Consider the following 18,359-nt stretch of genomic DNA (forward strand, 5'->3'; position numbering starts at 1 on the left):
CTCTGCAGTCTATGTCCAACGCTCCCAGACCCACATTTGTCAGTGCATCACAGGTGTGCCACGATGTCTGACATATCCCACGATCCAAGTGGCAGGTGCCAATGCAACCTTGACCGTCACGTGCTTCCCACTGACGCCTTCTTTCTGACATACCTCGTCGTCGGTAACGCCACTCCGTACGATCTTTGCTACTCACAACTCACACTGGCTTAGCGCAAAGTCATCTGAGCTTTCAGCACGTCCAGCCTCGGCGCAGGCAGATCTTTCATAAGAGCGTCAGCCGGAATGTTCTTCGACTTACGATCCTCCGGTAGAAGGGTTCCTCTCTGTGTGTAGTCTCCTACGAAGCTGATTCTAACGTCTATGTGCCTAGCCTTAGACGAAGGGCCCTCATCAACCAGCTGCATTAAAACCGCTTGATGGTCTACTTTGAGGGGCATGGGCTCCACCAGAGTCACCCTCAACTATCTCAGGAGCTCTTGGATAACCAACATCTCTCGTCATGACCGAGGCTATAGTGCATTCCGCCTCCATCGTCGATGGCGAGACCCAGTTCTGCTATCTGAATACCCAACTAACGGCCATCCCGGTAGCAGTAACAATCCCTCCGGTGACCGATTACCTGTTACTTTTATCAATAGCGAAATCTGCGTCGCTGTATCCCACGACGCTGACGAGCCTAGGCTGTACATCATCATCTCCCATCCTCAATTTACCCGCTTGGTTTCATTAAGGTACCTCAGTACGCGCTTCGCCAGATTTCAGTCCGACATGATTGGTTCATGAGTGCGCCTCGAAAACAATGTATGGTATTGCGCCACCCACAGGAGACTCTCCTCCAGAATCTGGAGCTTTCTCACTGTCACGGTTCCAGCAGGCTCCGCTACGGGCAGCATCTCCTCATTGCCTTCCGGAGGCTTGTTGCACTCCTTTCCGATCGGGGCGCGCCTCCCGTGCGCGTGCTCCAGCCCATGCTCTTTCAAGATGTTTTCTATGCTCATTTCTTGATCGATGTCGTAGCCATTCTCTTCGTCATACGTGACCCGCATTCCCAGGAATTGTGAGCTTGTCCTTAGTTCTTCACCGCCAGTTCTGCCAGCTCGCTGAAGAAAGCGTCAGCTGCTTATCTCTCTGTACCAGTGACAAGCAAATCGTCGATGTACACGCACACAATTAGTATCTCGTCTCCGTTACGTCTGTAGTATACGCACATGTCTGTAAGGCTATGCACGAAACCGATATCCTTCTGTTCTCCATGTAAGAGCTTACTCCATAGTCTACCCACTTGTTTAAGCCTATACAGCGCTTTATTCAGCTTCAGGACTAACACATCGTCCTTCCTAACACCCCGGTCCCTTCTCATGTCGTCACTTACAAACATTCCCTGAGGGATCTGCATGTAGATATCATGGTCGTCTTCCTTGTCAGCTTTAGCGTAAACGCTGGGTATGTTCCCACGCTTGGCCGAGACGCCCCATTTCCTCGCAAGCACCAGGATCAGCTGAGCCCTCGACATATTAATCACCGCGATGAAAGTCAAGCTGTAATTGATTCCAAATATTTGTAGTACCACACTCCATAGTCGTGCCTTCAGCCGTTCGATCACCCCATCTGTATATTGTTTGGTCTAAAAGACCCACACTCCATGTAGGGGCTGAGCGCCTCGTGGTAAGCATACTAATTTCCACATACCTTTGATAGCTTTCGCCTGTAGCTTCTTGGTGATCGTCTCGAGCCGCGCCAACCTTTGCGTGGCTTCTCATTAGCTCTTTAGATCAATCTTCATGACGCAGTTGATCACATCATTCCCGTCACCTCCTGAGCAGGAGGCTTTTTCGCAGGTCCTCGTGCACTCCGTCCAACTGACGGTGTGGCCATTTTTTTCGTGACCACGGCTGCTTCTTCTTTTCGAGACGTTTCGGTCGCCGAGCATCTCATGGAGTGCTTTCGACTTGTTCCACATCCGAAGTCGGTTTTATCTCACAGTACCTCGTACCCTCAGTGCTTGGAGAGCCCGTATCGAGCGCAGGTGACCTTTCAGAGCGATTCGTTGCGCTGTCTGGTTATTTTATCGTTCGAGACGTCGATCTGGGAGCGCCTGCAGCGTCTCTCCCCGCCGCAGCGGAAGGATCGTCCGTCTTTGAGCCCTCTGTGAGGTGCAACCGCCGCACATTCTCGTCCTGCTTCTTGTTATGCGTTTCTTTGCTTCTAACGGTTTCTGTGGTTACCACCACTTGATTCTTTAACAGGTATACTCTGTACCCCTTCGTGGCCTCTCCAACGCCCACAATCATTCCTTGTTGTGCTCTATGTGCAAAATGCTTCTTTCATGGATCTTGATACAGAGTACAGGATGACCAGAAAACAACGATCTCGCCCAGAGATGTGTTTACTTGGTCAACACCTTGATCGGTGAAATACGTCCCGGGTTTGCATTGCTGGGCAACCTGTTCAAGCTGTAGACGGCATAGCCCCCCCCCTCCCATAAACTCAGCGGTAGCCCACAAGCGAATAATATACACCGCGCCATATTCATACTCGTTCTGTGCATATGCTCAGCCTTTCCATTGTCGGCTTGATTGCGAGTTTCACTCCGCTGGCGCGCGTCCGCGAAACAGGTATATGTGAAAGCGATATTCCGTGGCCAGGCAGCTGCTGACCAAAATACCTCGGCGTCGCTGCAGGTCTGCGCGGCGTGTTCGTGAGTGGCGTCCGTGGTGAGCCGTTACGTGAGTCAATGTGCATCCTTGTGCCTCGACCAATATTCGACGCGAAGAGGCTGCTGCTCATAAGCGGGGTCATTGGCGTGTCTGTCACGCGTGCGTATCCATTTTTACAACAAGCCTCCTCTCGGTCTTCGTTTGTGACGCGTCGAGCTTCGTCCGTCTTCCTGTGATGCCGCGCATGGGTACCAGGGGCTCGGGCGCATCATCGTCCTGGGCGGCCGGGGCGTGCTCGCCAAGGTTGGTACATTAACTTCTTCCGTGAGCGATGGTGGTGCTCTGATGTCCAACGCTCCTAGCCTCACGTTCCGTAGTGCATCACAACTGTGTCACGACGCCTGCCAGATCCCACGATCCAGGAGGCAGGTGCTAACGCAGCCTCGACCATCACGTATTCCCCACCGATAGCTTCCTTGCTAACATAAACATACTTCGAATAGTAGCTCATGTACATAATGTCGCGCCTTGCGCAGAAAATATTTGAATTTTCTAAAAACTTAGCATTACTAGAGCTTCGCGAAGGCTGAGATTTCCGGTCCCTATGTTTAACATGCTGTCAATATGTTCGCATTGTTTTCGGATTTTAATCCAATAGTATTAAGGTCATTTACTATCACTTTATATATAACCTGTCCCCTTCAAGCAATATCGTCTGGGTCAATGGGTTTTGATATCTTCCCTGGACGAAACAAGCAGCACTTATGCTCTTTTTTACGATGACCCGGCAGTGGATTATAAGTGTTTCCTATGCTCGAGTGATGACGCAAGATCACGAGGTGATTTATGGTGGAATATGCGTATATCACAAGTGGTAGCGTACCCAAATGTGACTGCCGCATTATCTTGCATGTCTAACGTGAATTGAGACCTATTTACAATGTTCACCATCTTCTCAACAAACTCGCTTTCATTTAGAGCTGAGCATCTGAAGCGACCAACAAACGTCTGAGTCTTACGAAGTACATGAAACTTGTCCTCAAAATGGCTGAGATGATTCAGCATGTTGTATAGATTCGGGTCGCTTCATTCACAGTGTTATTAAGGCTATGCATACGCCGCCATCACGTGAGTCAACTTTGGATTTCTATTGGAAGAAATATCGTTTGAATGCCGACCGTGCCTATAGATGTTGCTGAGCTTGTTCTTTACACAGGTCAGAGTCTTTTATCGCCACCCGCACTTGTCTCCGATGAAGACTTGCATGTGCTAAATGGGCACTGCACAAACCGATATCTTACCTTGTGCGAACCGAAATAATATCGCACAGCTATCAGGGAATACGGTGGTTTGTTGGGGGTTGGAAGGTGCGACAGCGATTTAGTTCTTGCTTGGTGCTGGCATAACTTATGGATACCATCCCATTCCCGCATTCCAGAGTTTTTCTAATTTGAAGGTTTAATTTAGGATTTAAATATAACGATTATTCGACGGCTCTGTGTGTGATACAGTACATGGTGTGTGCATACGTATTATCTTGTCCACCACTATGACGTTTTTCTTCAATAATATAGCATTTTTGTGTATTTGACTGTCTTTCTTTGTGCTTTCAATCATATTATGTCCATTTCAATTGGGCTCTCCGGCGACGTTCGTAGGGGAAGCTCCATGGAGAATAATTTGTTTTTTTTAGCGTGTCGATAATGGAAGGCATCGGGGATAAGCAAGAACGCCAAGGTGTAGCGGACTGTAGCGTATGCGGGGATGCGCCATAGGACTGTGGGCGTGCGTGCGCGACATTTGCAGCCAGCCGTACCACAGAAAATGTTTGAGCCGGCGTTAGATCATAACCCAAGATGCCCCAATTACAGGTTCCCAGTGCAGCCAGACGTTGGCGGCGAAGAGGGGTTGGTTGTCGGACACATGCCTATCCCTCCTACACTCCTAGACACAATTATACGGCCACCTCGTCGAGTGCCCATTACTCAGCCATTTTTTGTTTGTTTGAAGGTGCGGTTTTCACACAAGTTGCAAAACATGCTTCAAAATAGCAAGGGTGTGCTAACGCTCGCGTTTTTGCACTTTATAGGGAGGCTCACATACAAAAAAGAGATTTGTCAAGCTGGACACAATTTACGGCCACCACGGGCCCAATACAAAAACTTATGTAACATAAAACATGTGTCATTTTGGTTAACTAGAAACTTGTTTGGGCTTAGTTTCTGAGGGTGATTAAATGGACACTAGGGATCGAGAGCTCAAAGAAGCTGAAAGGGGGTGTACACATTAGTTTTATATGTAACGCGTTGCACTCGCACCTTTGCTTGATCGATATTGATGGAGAAGTTTTAAAGTTTTAAATGTAAGATCGCGACGACTTCACGGTGTTCTCCATATGATCTACTACAGTAAAAAAATACGGATGGGTCTATTGACACTAGCTACCTACTTTTGTAAAAGAACCTACCAACCTATGTTATTGGAAAAGGTCCATTACATCATCCCCTTCTAAGTCACGCTTACGCAACGTAAGTGCGATTATCTTACTCTGTCAACCTTTGATATGGCCAACGCAGGGGTCCCACAGCTCAACAGGGGCCGAGCAGACCTGAGTACAGCAGCAAACAGCGACGATGGATTCGCAGGCTCGCACGGACTCTTTGTCGACGGCGTCGTCGTCGGCGCCGGTAATTTCACGAGCCCCAGCTCCGCTCGTCGAAACGCTGCTTCTTCGTCTTCGCGCTGGGAGTGTTCTTACTCTCAGCGGTTTTTGAGAGCAATACCCCCCCTTTCGCTTTTCACCCTTTCAATTATGGAAGGGCTGCATATCTGTTCGATGCGTCCATCGTACAGGATCTTCGCGAAGCGCATCCAGACCATGGTCGGAAGCGACGTCAACTCCGACGCACTCGTCGGAATATTCTCCCGCTGCATTGACCAGTACTGGAGGCCAGTAAGGCCAGTACGGGTCCACGTCAAACGGTTCAACGTCTCGACGCACGACGTCGTCAACGATGTCTGCCCGGCAGACATTGCTCGTATCGCCTCGGTCCCGCTCCGAGATTTACGCATCTTTCGTTGCTTGCGCCGTCTTTTCTTCCTGCGAAGCCGGTTTACACATGTTTCTTGTCCAGGCCCGGTCTTGGAAGGCTTTTCGCTGTAGCGGTCGGCGAATTCTTTCCGCGGACGCACAATGATTAAAATCGGTTTGGCTACATTCTACTTCGTCGTGCTGCCTGACTGCACGCGAGTACGCAAGCGTTTTTCAGTGTTGGACGTTTTCAACCGCCAACACGGCTTGCTGCAGCGTCAGCTCCCGAAGCTGACGCGCTGTCATTACCTGGACACCTTTCGGCAGCCCCCCTCTCGATGTTGATATCGAGTTTGTGTCGACTCCCGGAGTCGACACGTTCTTGTTATCTCGACGCCTTTCGGCGAAGTCCTTCGTGCGTTTTTTTATCCAATCACGGCCGTGTCAACGCCCGGAGTTGACACACCGACATCACAGCTACTGTCTGTAGCTGGTGTCCCTTGCATGTTTGATGCGTCAGCCCCCCGGGACTGACGCACCACCGTCACAGTTACTGTCTGTGACTTGAAGCGCTTTGATACTTTATCATTCAACCCCCTAATTTGATACGGTCCTCGCAGTATGAACGTGTCTTCAATTTAATTTTCGATTTGAGACAGACCCAGCGACCACCTCACTCGCTGCGATTTATGAATTGGCCCCGGAGGCTGCATCGAAAGGTGCTGCTCAACGGTGGGATCGGATACACCTCGCGGTGCACGCGCAACACTGACAGGACCATCGCGCTCTGTCGAGTTTCGTTCGAAGTGTACAAGTGTACACTTCTCCAAGTTGACCACTCGAACATGCCGTGCAAGCCATTACGTCCGTGTGTACTAGTTCCAACACAGGCGTCGTTCTCGTTAGCGATCGTGACGGGAACTTCGTCACGGTCTGCTTTCCCTTCATACATCCACCGCACAAGTCTCGTTCCCATTTTTCACATGTGGGATACCAATCGTGGAATTTTGAGTTTTCGTCAGCGCGTCCTTGTTGGGGTGACCCATACGAGCGTGTCAAAGCTCCCACTTGCTGTCAGGACCGGCGTATTACACGAAGTGTGCCTCCTCCTGTTGACAATCCAAGAGGAACGCCTTACCGACCTTCTTCCCTGACGCGATTGCAGCGTTCCGTCCCCAAATTACACAACTGGAACGCTGAAGCTCCACGCTCATGCCTTGTTCCGCGAGCTTTCCGATTGACAATAACCGCATATCGATCCCCGGAGCGTGGAGCACGTCCACCATTCGGATGCGTTTACCGTCTAAGTCAGTTAACTTGACCGTTCCATTTTTACCATCGGCAATTGTCACGTAGATACCAGTGTCTAGTGCCTCGTACCCAAATAGGTCGGTGAGGGTTCATGTGCGACCACTATCAATCAGCCACCCGGCCGAGCGCTCCCCACCAACTACAAACACTGCATCGTCTTGACTGCTCTTCTTCGCAGCAGGACAGTCCCGCTTCATGTAACCTACTTGGTCACAGTTGAAACACTTGCCCTTGAAACCAACGTTCCGTTTCGGACCGTTCCATTTTCGACCGTTCTCTTGGCCGTTCCGGAACTTGCCTGCGTTCCCATACACTTGGAGCGCCTTCTCCATGGTTTCCTTCTTCTTGAGTCGCTCGTATTCCTTCAACAGCTTTTCCTTGACCTCGATGAGCGTCACACCCTTGGCGTTCTCCACGATAGATGAAATGAGCTCGTACTCAACGGGGAGGCTGCTTAGCAGCACCACCAGCTGGCGTACCTCGTCCATGGACTCTCCCAGCGTCTGCAACCGGACGATCAGCTCGTCAAACGCATCCAGATGCTTGGCCATAGTCTATCCACTCTCCATCTTGAACTCGTGGAGGCGACGCGTCATCGTCACGCGGTTGTGGAGCGTGGTGCGTTTGTAGAACTCTCGCTGCGTTTTCCAAGCTTCTATGGAACGAGTGGCCGACCGAATCTTGGTCTGATGCTGGAGTTCCACTCCCTGAGCGATGATGCCGAGCGCCTTGGCATCCGTGACGAGCCACGCCTCGGTGATCTCGGTCTCAGACTTGACGGCCTGAATATGCGCAAGCTGGCCCTTCCTGGCTAGCGTCATGGTCGTCGTCATGTTTTGGAACGTTCCGGTAGAGTTGAGAGTTGCGACTGTTAACCTGCTGTTATCGTTAAAGGCGAATGCCAAAGTGAGTAGATTAAAGTCAATTTAACCTGTCGTCCAAACTTCTACTCTAGCGTTGTCCTCCTTGTTGGCATCCTGTCAATCTTTCCTGGCCATCCACCAGATTATCCGGTTTGGGAACGGTCCATCCTGGAACTGTCCATATTGGAGCGTCACGCCGGTTAGCCGAACCGTGCAGAGTCGGTGAACAACAACAAAAATAAACCCGATAAGCTTTATTAGTTTTTCTGGCATAATAGTCAGAGAAAGTATTAATAGTGTTATGGCTATAGCAGTAGCATAAATGTTGTCGTTATCGTGTCCACAGGATATTAGAGAACGTCGCTGTTGGAATAGCGTGGCTGTGAAACGACGATATTTCAGATAAAATCCGAATAAATCCAGTAATCTGTCTCAATGAAGAACACCGAGAAACTTATATGTAGCCTTCAATATGTTATGTGGCTGATCTTGCGTCAACTTACTATTCATATGTAATGGCTCCCTGTAACCTCGCCTTTATCTTTTATATTGCATACATATATTCATCAGGTGCTCTTTATTGAATCGGAATACTGTAACATAGATTCGTTCCAGTAAGTAGTCGAAATAATATGTTAGATCAAAGGAATTGACCCTTTTCTGACAAATATTGTTCCAAACCCTGAAGTATCTAGATAGTAGAGATCTTTAGTTTTAGCAGCTACAGTCCGCTTTTATCACGAGAAATAACGTTGGAGACTTCTAACAAAGAACTTATACGAATTCGCTTCGACGTAGAGCTCTACCAGCAGCGCATCCACGCTCAACACAAATCCGAAATAGTATGCTCAGCGACAATGATACTGACTCAACCCAATACTATTAAGAGTAGCCAACGATACATTGTCTTGTGGACAGATACACTGCTAAATGAAGCAATAAATTTTGCATTTATGAAAACTGTCAATATGTAAAATTGCTGGAAGAAGGAATGTGTGGGGCGTACCTATATTGCCGGGCTCAATTTCTAGAGGGAGGAATAGGGGGTAGGGGGGGGGGCAGGCTGTTTTTTTTAACCGGACTTCAAATGATCATTGGCCTAAACAACATTTCGTAGAAAAAAGTATTGGTGATATCAATGTTAAAATTACCGATATTAATAGCTACCGTAAAAATAGAATTGTATTGGTGATATCAATGTTAGAATTACCGATATCAATAGCTACCGTAAAAATAGAATTGTTGCCAAAGACTTATTTGCTGGGATTAATAACTTATTCCGAGCTATTGCATAAAAGACTTGCACTGTTCTGTTTAGAAAATGCATACATTTTCGAATTGTTATATCGGTGCCATCAGGTACATCACATATTTAGCGAGTTAAACCACCTTTATCCCGAATCTCATGTAATCACTGATGATGCCTTTTTTTCGATCTCATGTAATCACTGATGATGCCTTTGCTTTTGTCAAATCTCTTGCTGTGACTCCGCGGCGGAGTGACTACAGGAGATTTGACATGAACATAGTCGTCATCAATGATTACTTGAGATTCGGAAACGCGGAGTCCACCCCTTGGAACAACTCGCAGAAAAATTAACCTGGGAGGATAGTTGCGACAGCCTCACACTGAGAATTAATCTCTGTGAGTCATATCGATTAATTCGCTTCCAAAACGATTTGCTGTAGCGCAGTCACCTCTCAATCAACATAGTGACACACTACAAAATAAAGTTTGTGATTTTCGCAGCTAGATACGCATCTAATGAGCAATGGAAAGTGGCAGCAATTGAGACACAAACAAAATCAATCCCGACATTTTTGAACTCAATTTGCTATACGTTCGAAAAATATTTGATTGGTTGTCTTTTCATTCGCATATTGATTAATATTCTTAGCTGAGGTGGACGGTTCATGGATCAGATAGACTTCTCAGGTATTCTTTAATTCGATAATACTGATTTTTGTATGTTTTACAATTTGGTTTAATTCTCTTTGATTTATCCTTTTTGTGATGCGTTTACTCCTCACTTATCGGCTACGTCCTCCAAATATTGATCGATGCAATATCGGCTTCTCAAAGTTGTATCAACTGTGAAAATATTTGCTAATTGGTAAAAAGCAAGGCCCAATGCACATCACCTGATAATGAACCCGCTTAGAATAGTAAACACTGCTGCGGACTAGCTTCGCAATTACCGTGTAATTGTGTGCATGGGGCTCAGTAGCATTACTGTCGCAAGACCCGGGGTTTTCTTCCGATGTGGAAAGTTTATTAATGAAAGAAAAGCAAACAAACAAACTCGCTGACCTGAACTAACTCTCCTTGTGTCTTCATCCAGGCTCAACGATTATGCAGTCGAGGACACGTGCCCGTGCCCACTCGTCATTCATGCAGCGTGCGCCAAGGCCAATGCAGCGCAGTGGCGTAAGCATTCTCTTCATCGAAAGGCACTATGACGCGTGCCTTACAGCTTTCACTCGCGCCATTGGCTCATGCCAGCACGCTATCGTGGTCATAGCTTGATCAACGGCAGTAATCCGGCTGAGAGTGCCTCGCAAAGCTTGGACACGATAGGAACATTTAACTAGTCGAGTTGTCCGCAGATTTCATCATCTTCAGCCGTAGTAGCGACGTAGTTGCGCACTTTAACAGGTACATCCTGAACAAGCGTAGCGAGCGGCGTCCTCGAGTTTTCAATCGCCTGAAGTCCGACCCAGGCCACCATCAGCTCCAATTGTCCGTATTCGTGATTGAAACGATGATCCACGATTCGTTCGACACCCAGCATCATACCTTAACTCGAAACGAGTTCTAGTAGCTCCTCCGTAGTGTTTAGGGCCGAATCAGCATAAAGCTTTAGTCTCGAAGCATGCACGTCATAGACACGTCCCGTCACTAAGTGTTTGACTTCGAACGAGTGAGGCAGCGCCCTCACAATCTCCAACGGGCCAACCTATTAGCCTAGAAGCTTGCGATTGGGGAGTCGTTGGTTGATTCTTGACCAAAGCACGAAGTCGCCCACATCAAAGTTCACCGACGTACCTTTGTGAGCTTTCATGTCCTGCAGCCGCTTGCGCTCTTTAGTGTCGTTCACCTCGCGATGTAGGTCCTGTAGCGAAACGCGTAGACTGCCCAGTTTGTCGCTCATATCACCAAGTTCCACGACCCGCTCAACGGAGGTTTCAGTGGCTGGAACAACCAATACATCCAACGCTGATGAGGCCGGCAGTCCGGTGAACACTTCGACTGGCGAATGACCTGCAAGTGATCTCACAGGCGCTGGATCCCGAGTCCGTCGGTAGCGCACCTCGCTGGCTTCGCTTCTGGTAAGCCACGCGTACGTCACTTCTTTTGTAGATACCGTGTTTCAGCGGGAGCCCATTCGCTACGAGGTGAACCTTGTGCCCAAAACCTTGTCTCTTTTTACCACGCTTCAATGCAAATACCGAGCGATAAAGTCCCAGTACTAGCTACGAAATATGAAAAACAATCACTCAAACCTTGGCCCATGAGACGTTCTTCTTAGTGTACCGCAACAACACATTTACACAACTTCCAGACATGCTGTACTGCACTAAAGTTTTCAAATACAAAGCGCTGTCGAGATTTTTTTAACCTCTGTAATTGTCAGCCGAATTACGGCCGTTGATCAAGCTATGCCCACGACAGCGTGCTGGCATGAGCCAATGGCGAGAGTGAAAGCTGTAAGGCACGCGTCATAGTGCCTTTCGATGAAGAGAAGGCTTACGCCACTGCGCTGCATTGGCCTTGGAGCACGCTGCATGAATGACGAGTGGGCACGGGCACGTGTCCTCGACTGCATAATCGTTGAGCCTGGATGAAGACACAAGAAGAGTTAGTTCAGATCAGCGAGTTTGTTTGTTTGCTTTTCTTTCATTAATAAACTTTCCACATCGGAAGAAAACCCCGGGTCTCGCGACAAAGCTAGCTTTGCGCTCTCTGAAGTGTGAGGTTGTTGATCAACCTTTCTGGACGCTGTCTACCGTCCAGATCGTCATCTTTTCCACGCGCTACTGGATATTGCGCGCCAAAGTCCGATCGGCTTCGACTAAGTGCGGTTTTGGGCGACTGACATAAGCTCGACTTAAGTTCGTTTGAAGTGTTAAGTTCGAACAACTTCAAGATGGTGGGCTTCCCTGTTGACGCTGACGGAGACGTAGATATGTCAATCCCTCAACCGAACTTTGAGGTCATTAAGGCTCCAGAGCTGACCAGCTGGGAGCACGCTGCTCTGATTGAGTGGCATCGTGAGTGGGAGCGTTACGTGGAAAAGATTCGCCACCGATGCTCCACCACGGGTGAGACGTAGGACAATGTTGCTGCAACTGTCAAGGGCTCGGTGAGACGGCAGACGCTTAATAACCTGGCTAAGTACGTACCCAAGAAGCCTATTGCATCGGTAACCGACGCGGACATCATGAGTGTTGTCGAAGCACGCTGTCGTACACTCAAAAACGAGTTCGTTCCTGACGTCTCGTCGCTGTTCCGTGCGAACCTAAGGATGAACATGACAATTGATGACTGCGACGCACGCATCTTCCGCTACTATGAATATTTTTATCGGGATTGTGGAGGACAATGGGCTACAAGGGCTGATTGGGAACGAGAATGAAGCGGACGCAGGCTACAAGAGTAGAATGAAGGCCCGTTGCCGACTACTGGTTGAAAACTTGCAACCCCCAGTCCTCAAGGCTCAGATCGGTCGCCTTATCGATTTAGAGAGGCGTGACTGCAAATCTGATGATGTCGCCCTTTTCGACCTGATTCTGGAGCATGTAAAGATACAACAGCGGTTTCATCCAATTTCACAGGATTATGCGGGAAAGCAGGATTCTAAAACTATCAAGCCAGAAAAGAAACCACGACGTGGTGCTCCGACCAAGCCCACGTCAGCACCCTCGCCGGCGCCCACGACGACCACTACTGCGACGGGACCTTGCCCTACGCGCTCTCCCCCTCGTGATGGCTGTCTGTTCTGCAAGGGAGAACACTGGCTCAATGATTGCCCCACAGCCACGGACGCACAGCGCGAAGAGGCCGTGAAGAAGTTTCGCGCGGCTAAAGAGCGGCGTTCGGGGCCGGTGCGGTCAAAGGCAGCCCGTTATGCGACGCCTGCCGGTTCTGTACGTATCAACGAGCTCCTAGATGTTCCCTATACACCCGATACCGGCGCCGCCAAGAGCGTGGTTCCGGAGAAAATAATGGCTTCACTCCAGGTGGTGCAACCTACGCTAGAGACTACTCCACTGAGTACGCCTGTTGAAGCTGTTATGGCTGACGGCAGGGTCCAATTGTTCAAACAAGAGGTGAAATTGGATCTCGAGCTAACTACAGTGGCCGACCGTGCTGGGTTCTATCTGGCGAAGGTGATGAGTTTCTATTGGGCCGGGATGACCTCAAGGGGCTCGGCATCGACGTGGAGCAACAACTCGCTCAACTGGCGGGATCCCCACTGCCGGAGGCAGAGCCTGACGAATTTCCTGTAGGTGCTGAGTTTTCGGACCTAAATAGGCCAATCGACTCACCGGAATCTCTTCTCGACCGAGCGGTGGCCAATGGGTAGCCGAGTGAACATGTCGGTACGGTTAGTGACTTGCTGGATGAGTTTTCAGACGTCTGGCGTGATGCGGTTGGTCCGGGTCCCCCTGCCAATGTGGCGCCTCTACGCGTGTCGCTGAAGGTGGACGCAACGCCCTACAGGAGCCCCGCACGCAAGTATGCGCCTTTGCAAGCCGAATTCATCCGTGACTATGTGCAATATTTGGTTGATAATGGGCTGGTAGAGCAGAATAACGCATCTCGCTGGGCAAGTGCTGTAGTGCCTGTGCGCAAGCCGGGGACCAAGGACGAGTTCCGGATGACCATTGACTATAGGGTCGTCAACAGAATGACAGTCCCCATTGCTGGTACGATGCCTAGTGTCGCCACTACGACCGACGCCTTCAACGGTAAGAAGTTCTTCGGACGTTTTGACTTCACTAAGGGATTCTGGCAATTACCTCTACATGAAGAAAGTCAAGAGATATTTTCTTTTATTACGCCCGATGGTGTATATACACCTGATCGAGTCCACCAAGGAGCGATGGACTCCGCCTTGCATTTCCAGAGCCAGGTCCAGACCAAACTAGCCCCGCTAATACCACATTGGGCCCTTGTGTGGGCTGACGACGTGATTTTATTCGCACCAACAATACATGACTTCCTACAGACGCTTCTAAAGTCCTTCGAGATCGTCAGTGCAGCCAACTTCAAGCTCAACATGCTCAAGTCGTCGTTGTTCGAGCTAGAGATCAAGTGGTTTGGCAAACTAGTTTCGAGCGACGGATTCGCCATGATCCTGCGCGCGTGGACGCTTTGGGGGAGCTTCCGCTCTCTGCAACTGTGGCAGATCTGCAGTGGTTTGTATTTGCAACGAACTGATTGCATGACTCGCTTCCGGACTACGCGCGCACTGGGGCCCCGCTTCATGACAAGTTGGAGGCCGAAAAGAAGCGGATCGAAAGACGGAACCGAAAGGCATTACAAGTGGCTTCATCATGGGATAGTGACGAAATGGCTGCCTATGAGAATGTACTTTCGTTGGTGAGAGACTCTGCGCTGACGGCGCACCATGATCCGGACGCGGAAATGTGCGTCTTCACAGATGCGTCGCTTTCCGGGTTCGGTATCGTGGTAACACAAGTCATGCAGTGGCAACCAGGCATTCCTGTTGAGCGCCAGAGCCACCAGTTGATCATTTGCAAAGGCGGTACGTTCAAGCACTCACAACTTAATTGGACGCTGGTGGAAAAGGAGGCGTACCCGATCGTGAAGGCCTGCAACGATCTTGAATACTTACTGCTGCGACCGGGAGGTTTCCAGTTGTTTTCCGATCACGCGAATTTGATCGAGATAATTGCTCCGCATGCCGACTTGAAGAAACATGTGCGAGACCGTTTGCAGCGGTGGGCGATGCGGCTGTGTGGTCTCCACTACCGCGTTGAGCACATTTCTGGTGATGCTAATGTGTGGGCTGATATTGTGTCTCGGTGGCACGTCCGCGGTGAAGAGCAAGTTTTGGTTGCGGCTGGCCAAACACGAGGTCGACGAAACGCTCCTGTTGAAGATCTATCGGTGGTTCGCCCTCCGATGGACGCTGATTTTGTTTTTCCTACCTGGACGGACATCGCAGCTGCGCAGTCTGTAGCTGGACGAGAGAAGGCTCGACTGCGAGTCAATTTTTTGGAGGAGAATGGTGTACTGCTTGTCGATGAACGTCCATGGATCCCAAGTGGAGCTCAAGATTTATTAGCCAGAATTCTTGTGTGGTGCGCAGGGGCATCGTGGTCAAGAAGCAATGATCATCGTACTGAAGTCTCGATTCTACATTACGAAGTTAGAGGATAAGGTGGCGAAGTTCGTCCGGGGGTGCCTGCTGTGCAAGCATTTTAAAGGACCTCGACTTATTCCACTACTTACACCTACGGAACGAAACGAGCGCGTCCACTAGGACTTCATTTTCCTTGGTGATGGCTATGGAGACTCAACCTACCTTCTCGTGGTCAAGGACGGACGTTCGCATTTCTGTGAGCTGTTTCCGTGTGCTACGCCGTCGGCATACGTGGCTGCGGAGGTGCTGCTGATGTGGTACTCCCGGTATGGCCTGCCTCAGACGCTACTATCAGATAAAGGCACACATTTCCGTAATGAAATGGAGCAGCACTTGGCCACCCGATTGAAAATGGAGCTGTACTTTACGCTTGTGTACTCCCCTTGGCTAAACAGAACATTAGAAATACTGAACAAAGATGCACTCCAAGTTGTACGAGCACTCCTGATGGAATACTCGCTGGATAGCCATGAGTGGCCGTACTTACTGCTGGTAATTCAGACCAACTTAAATCATACGCCTGTGAGATCACTTGCAGGTCATTCGCCAGTCGAAGTGTTCACCGGACTGCCGGCCTCATCAGCGTTGGATGTATTGGTTGTTCCAGCCACTGAAACCTCCGTTGAGCGGGTCGTGGAACTTGGTGATATGAGCGACAAACTGGGCAGTCTACGCGTTTCGCTACAGGACCTACATCGCGAGGTGAACGACACTAAAGAGCGCAAGCGGCTGCAGGACATGAAAGCTCACAAAGGTACGTCGGTGAACTTTGATGTGGGCGACTTCGTGCTTTGGTCAAGAATCAACCAACGACTCCCCAATCGCAAGCTTCTAGGCTAATAGGTTGGCCCGTTGGAGATTGTGAGGGCGCTGCCTCACTCGTTCGAAGTCAAACACTTAGTGACGGGACGTGTCTATGACGTGCATGCTTCGAGACTAAAGCTTTATGCTGATTCGGCCCTAAACACTACGGAGGAGCTACTAGAACTCGTTTCGAGTTAAGGTATGATGCTGGGTGTCGAACGAATCGTGGATCATCGTTTCAATCACGAATACGGACAATTCGAGCTGATGGTGGCCTGGGTCGGACTTCAGGCGATTGAAAACTCGAGGACGCCGCTCGCTACGCTTGTTCAGGATGTACCTGTTAAAGTGCGCAACTACGTCGCTACTACGGCTGAAGATGATGAAATCTGCGGACAACTCGACTAGTTAAATGTTCCTATCGTGTCCAAGCTTTGCGAGGCACTCTCAGCCGGATTACTGCCGTTGATCAAGCTATGACCACGATAGCGTGCTGGCATGAGCCAATGGCGCGAGTGAAAGCTGTAAGGCACGCGTCATAGTGCCTTTCGATGAAGAGAATGCTTACGCCACTGCGCTGCATTGGCCTTGGCGCACGCTGCATGAATGACGAGTGGGCACGGGCACGTGTCCTCGACTGCATAATCGTTGAGCCTGGATGAAGACACAAGGAGAGTTAGTTCAGGTCAGCGAGTTTGTTTGTTTGCTTTTCTTTCATTAATAAACTTTCCACATCGGAAGAAAACCCCGGGTCTTGCGACAGTAATGCTACTGAGCCCCATGCACACAATTACACGGTAATTGCGAAGCTAGTCCGCAGCAGTGTTTACTATTCTAAGCGGGTTCATTATCAGGTGATGTGCATTGGGCCTTGCTTTTTACCAATTAGCAAATATTTTCACAGTTGATACAACTTTGAGAAGCCGATATTGCATCGATCAATATTTGGAGGACGTAGCCGATAAGTGAGGAGTAAACGCATCACAAAAAGGATAAATCAAAGAGAATTAAACCAAATTGTAAAACATACAAAAATCAGTATTAACGAATTAAAGAATACCTGAGAAGTCTATCTGATCCATGAACCTTTCACCTCAGCTAAGAATATTAATCAATATGCGAATGAAAAGACAACTAATCAAATATTTTTCGAACGTATAGCAAATTGAGTTCAAAAATGTCGGGATTGATTTTGTTTGTGTCTCAATTGCTGCCACTTTCCATTGCTCATTAGATGCGTATCTAGCTGCGAAAATCACAAACTTTATTTTGTAGTGTGTCACTATGTTGATTGAGAGGTGACTGCGCTACAGCAAATCGTTTTGGAAGCGAATTAATCGATATGACTCACAGAGATTAATTCTCAGTGTGAGGCTGTCACAACTATCCTCCCAGGTTAATTTTTCTGCGAGTTGTTCCAAGGGGTGGACTCCGCGTTTCCGAATCTCAAGTAATCATTGATGACGACTATGTTCATGTCAAATCTCCTGTAGTCACTCCGCCGCGGAGTCACAGCAAGAGATTTGACAAAAGCAAAGGCATCATCAGTGATTACATGAGATCGAAAAAAAGGCATCATCAGTGATTACATGAGATTCGGGATAAAGGTGGTTTAACTCGCTAAATATGTGATGTACCTGATGGCACCGATATAACAATTCGAAAATGTATGCATTTTCTAAACAGAACAGTGCAAGTCTTTTATGCAATAGCTCGGAATAAGTTATTAATCCCAGCAAATAAGTCTTTGGCAACAATTCTATTTTTACGGTAGCTATTGATATCGGTAATTCTAACATTGATATCACCAATACTGCTTTCTTCTACGAAATGTTGTTTAGGCCAATGATCATTTGAAGTCCGGTGAAAAAAATACAGCCTGCCCCCCCCTTCTCCTTCCCTCTAGAAATTTAGCCCGGCAATATAGGTATGCCCCTGTTGAGCAGTGCACCGCTCATGCTCGGTTCGGTCCGTTGGACCGGTTCAGTAGTGAACCGTCCTGTGATTGGTCCATATAGTACAGCACCTACATGGTTGGTAGCGACAGTTGGTTGGAGCAGGTAGTGCACAAAGGACAGGAAAGACAAGTAGAAGAACGATAACATCAATCTTATTCACTTCGGTTTTTACCAGCAAACCAACAGGTTAACAGCCGCAACAAGAACACTACCAAGCACGCCTCACCACCTTAATTCTACCATGACGTCCAAGCGAGCCGAAGTCCTCCTGGGTAGTGGAAACTACTTCCACTGGGAGTTTAATAGGCGCATGACGTTGGCGCGCAAGGGGTTGCCGG

At 48.9% G+C, this 18,359-nt stretch overlaps 1 protein-coding gene across 1 annotated transcript; it reads left to right on the plus strand.

Annotated features, from left to right (window-relative positions):
- Window positions 1-12,052: 12,052 nt before the first annotated feature.
- Window positions 12,053-12,952, plus strand: PITG_04117 (uncharacterized protein; the record flags this gene model as incomplete). Its single annotated transcript, XM_002905778.1, has 4 exons — window positions 12,053-12,154; window positions 12,200-12,458; window positions 12,505-12,862; window positions 12,925-12,952. The coding sequence occupies 4 exons, from the start codon at window positions 12,053-12,055 to the stop codon at window positions 12,950-12,952; spliced, it is 747 nt and encodes a 248-aa protein (XP_002905824.1).
- Window positions 12,953-18,359: the final 5,407 nt, after the last annotated feature.

The sequence above is a fragment of the Phytophthora infestans genome, genomic scaffold (assembly GCF_000142945.1).
Source record: "Phytophthora infestans T30-4 supercont1.5 genomic scaffold, whole genome shotgun sequence".
Lineage (NCBI taxonomy): Eukaryota > Oomycota > Peronosporomycetes > Peronosporales > Peronosporaceae > Phytophthora > Phytophthora infestans.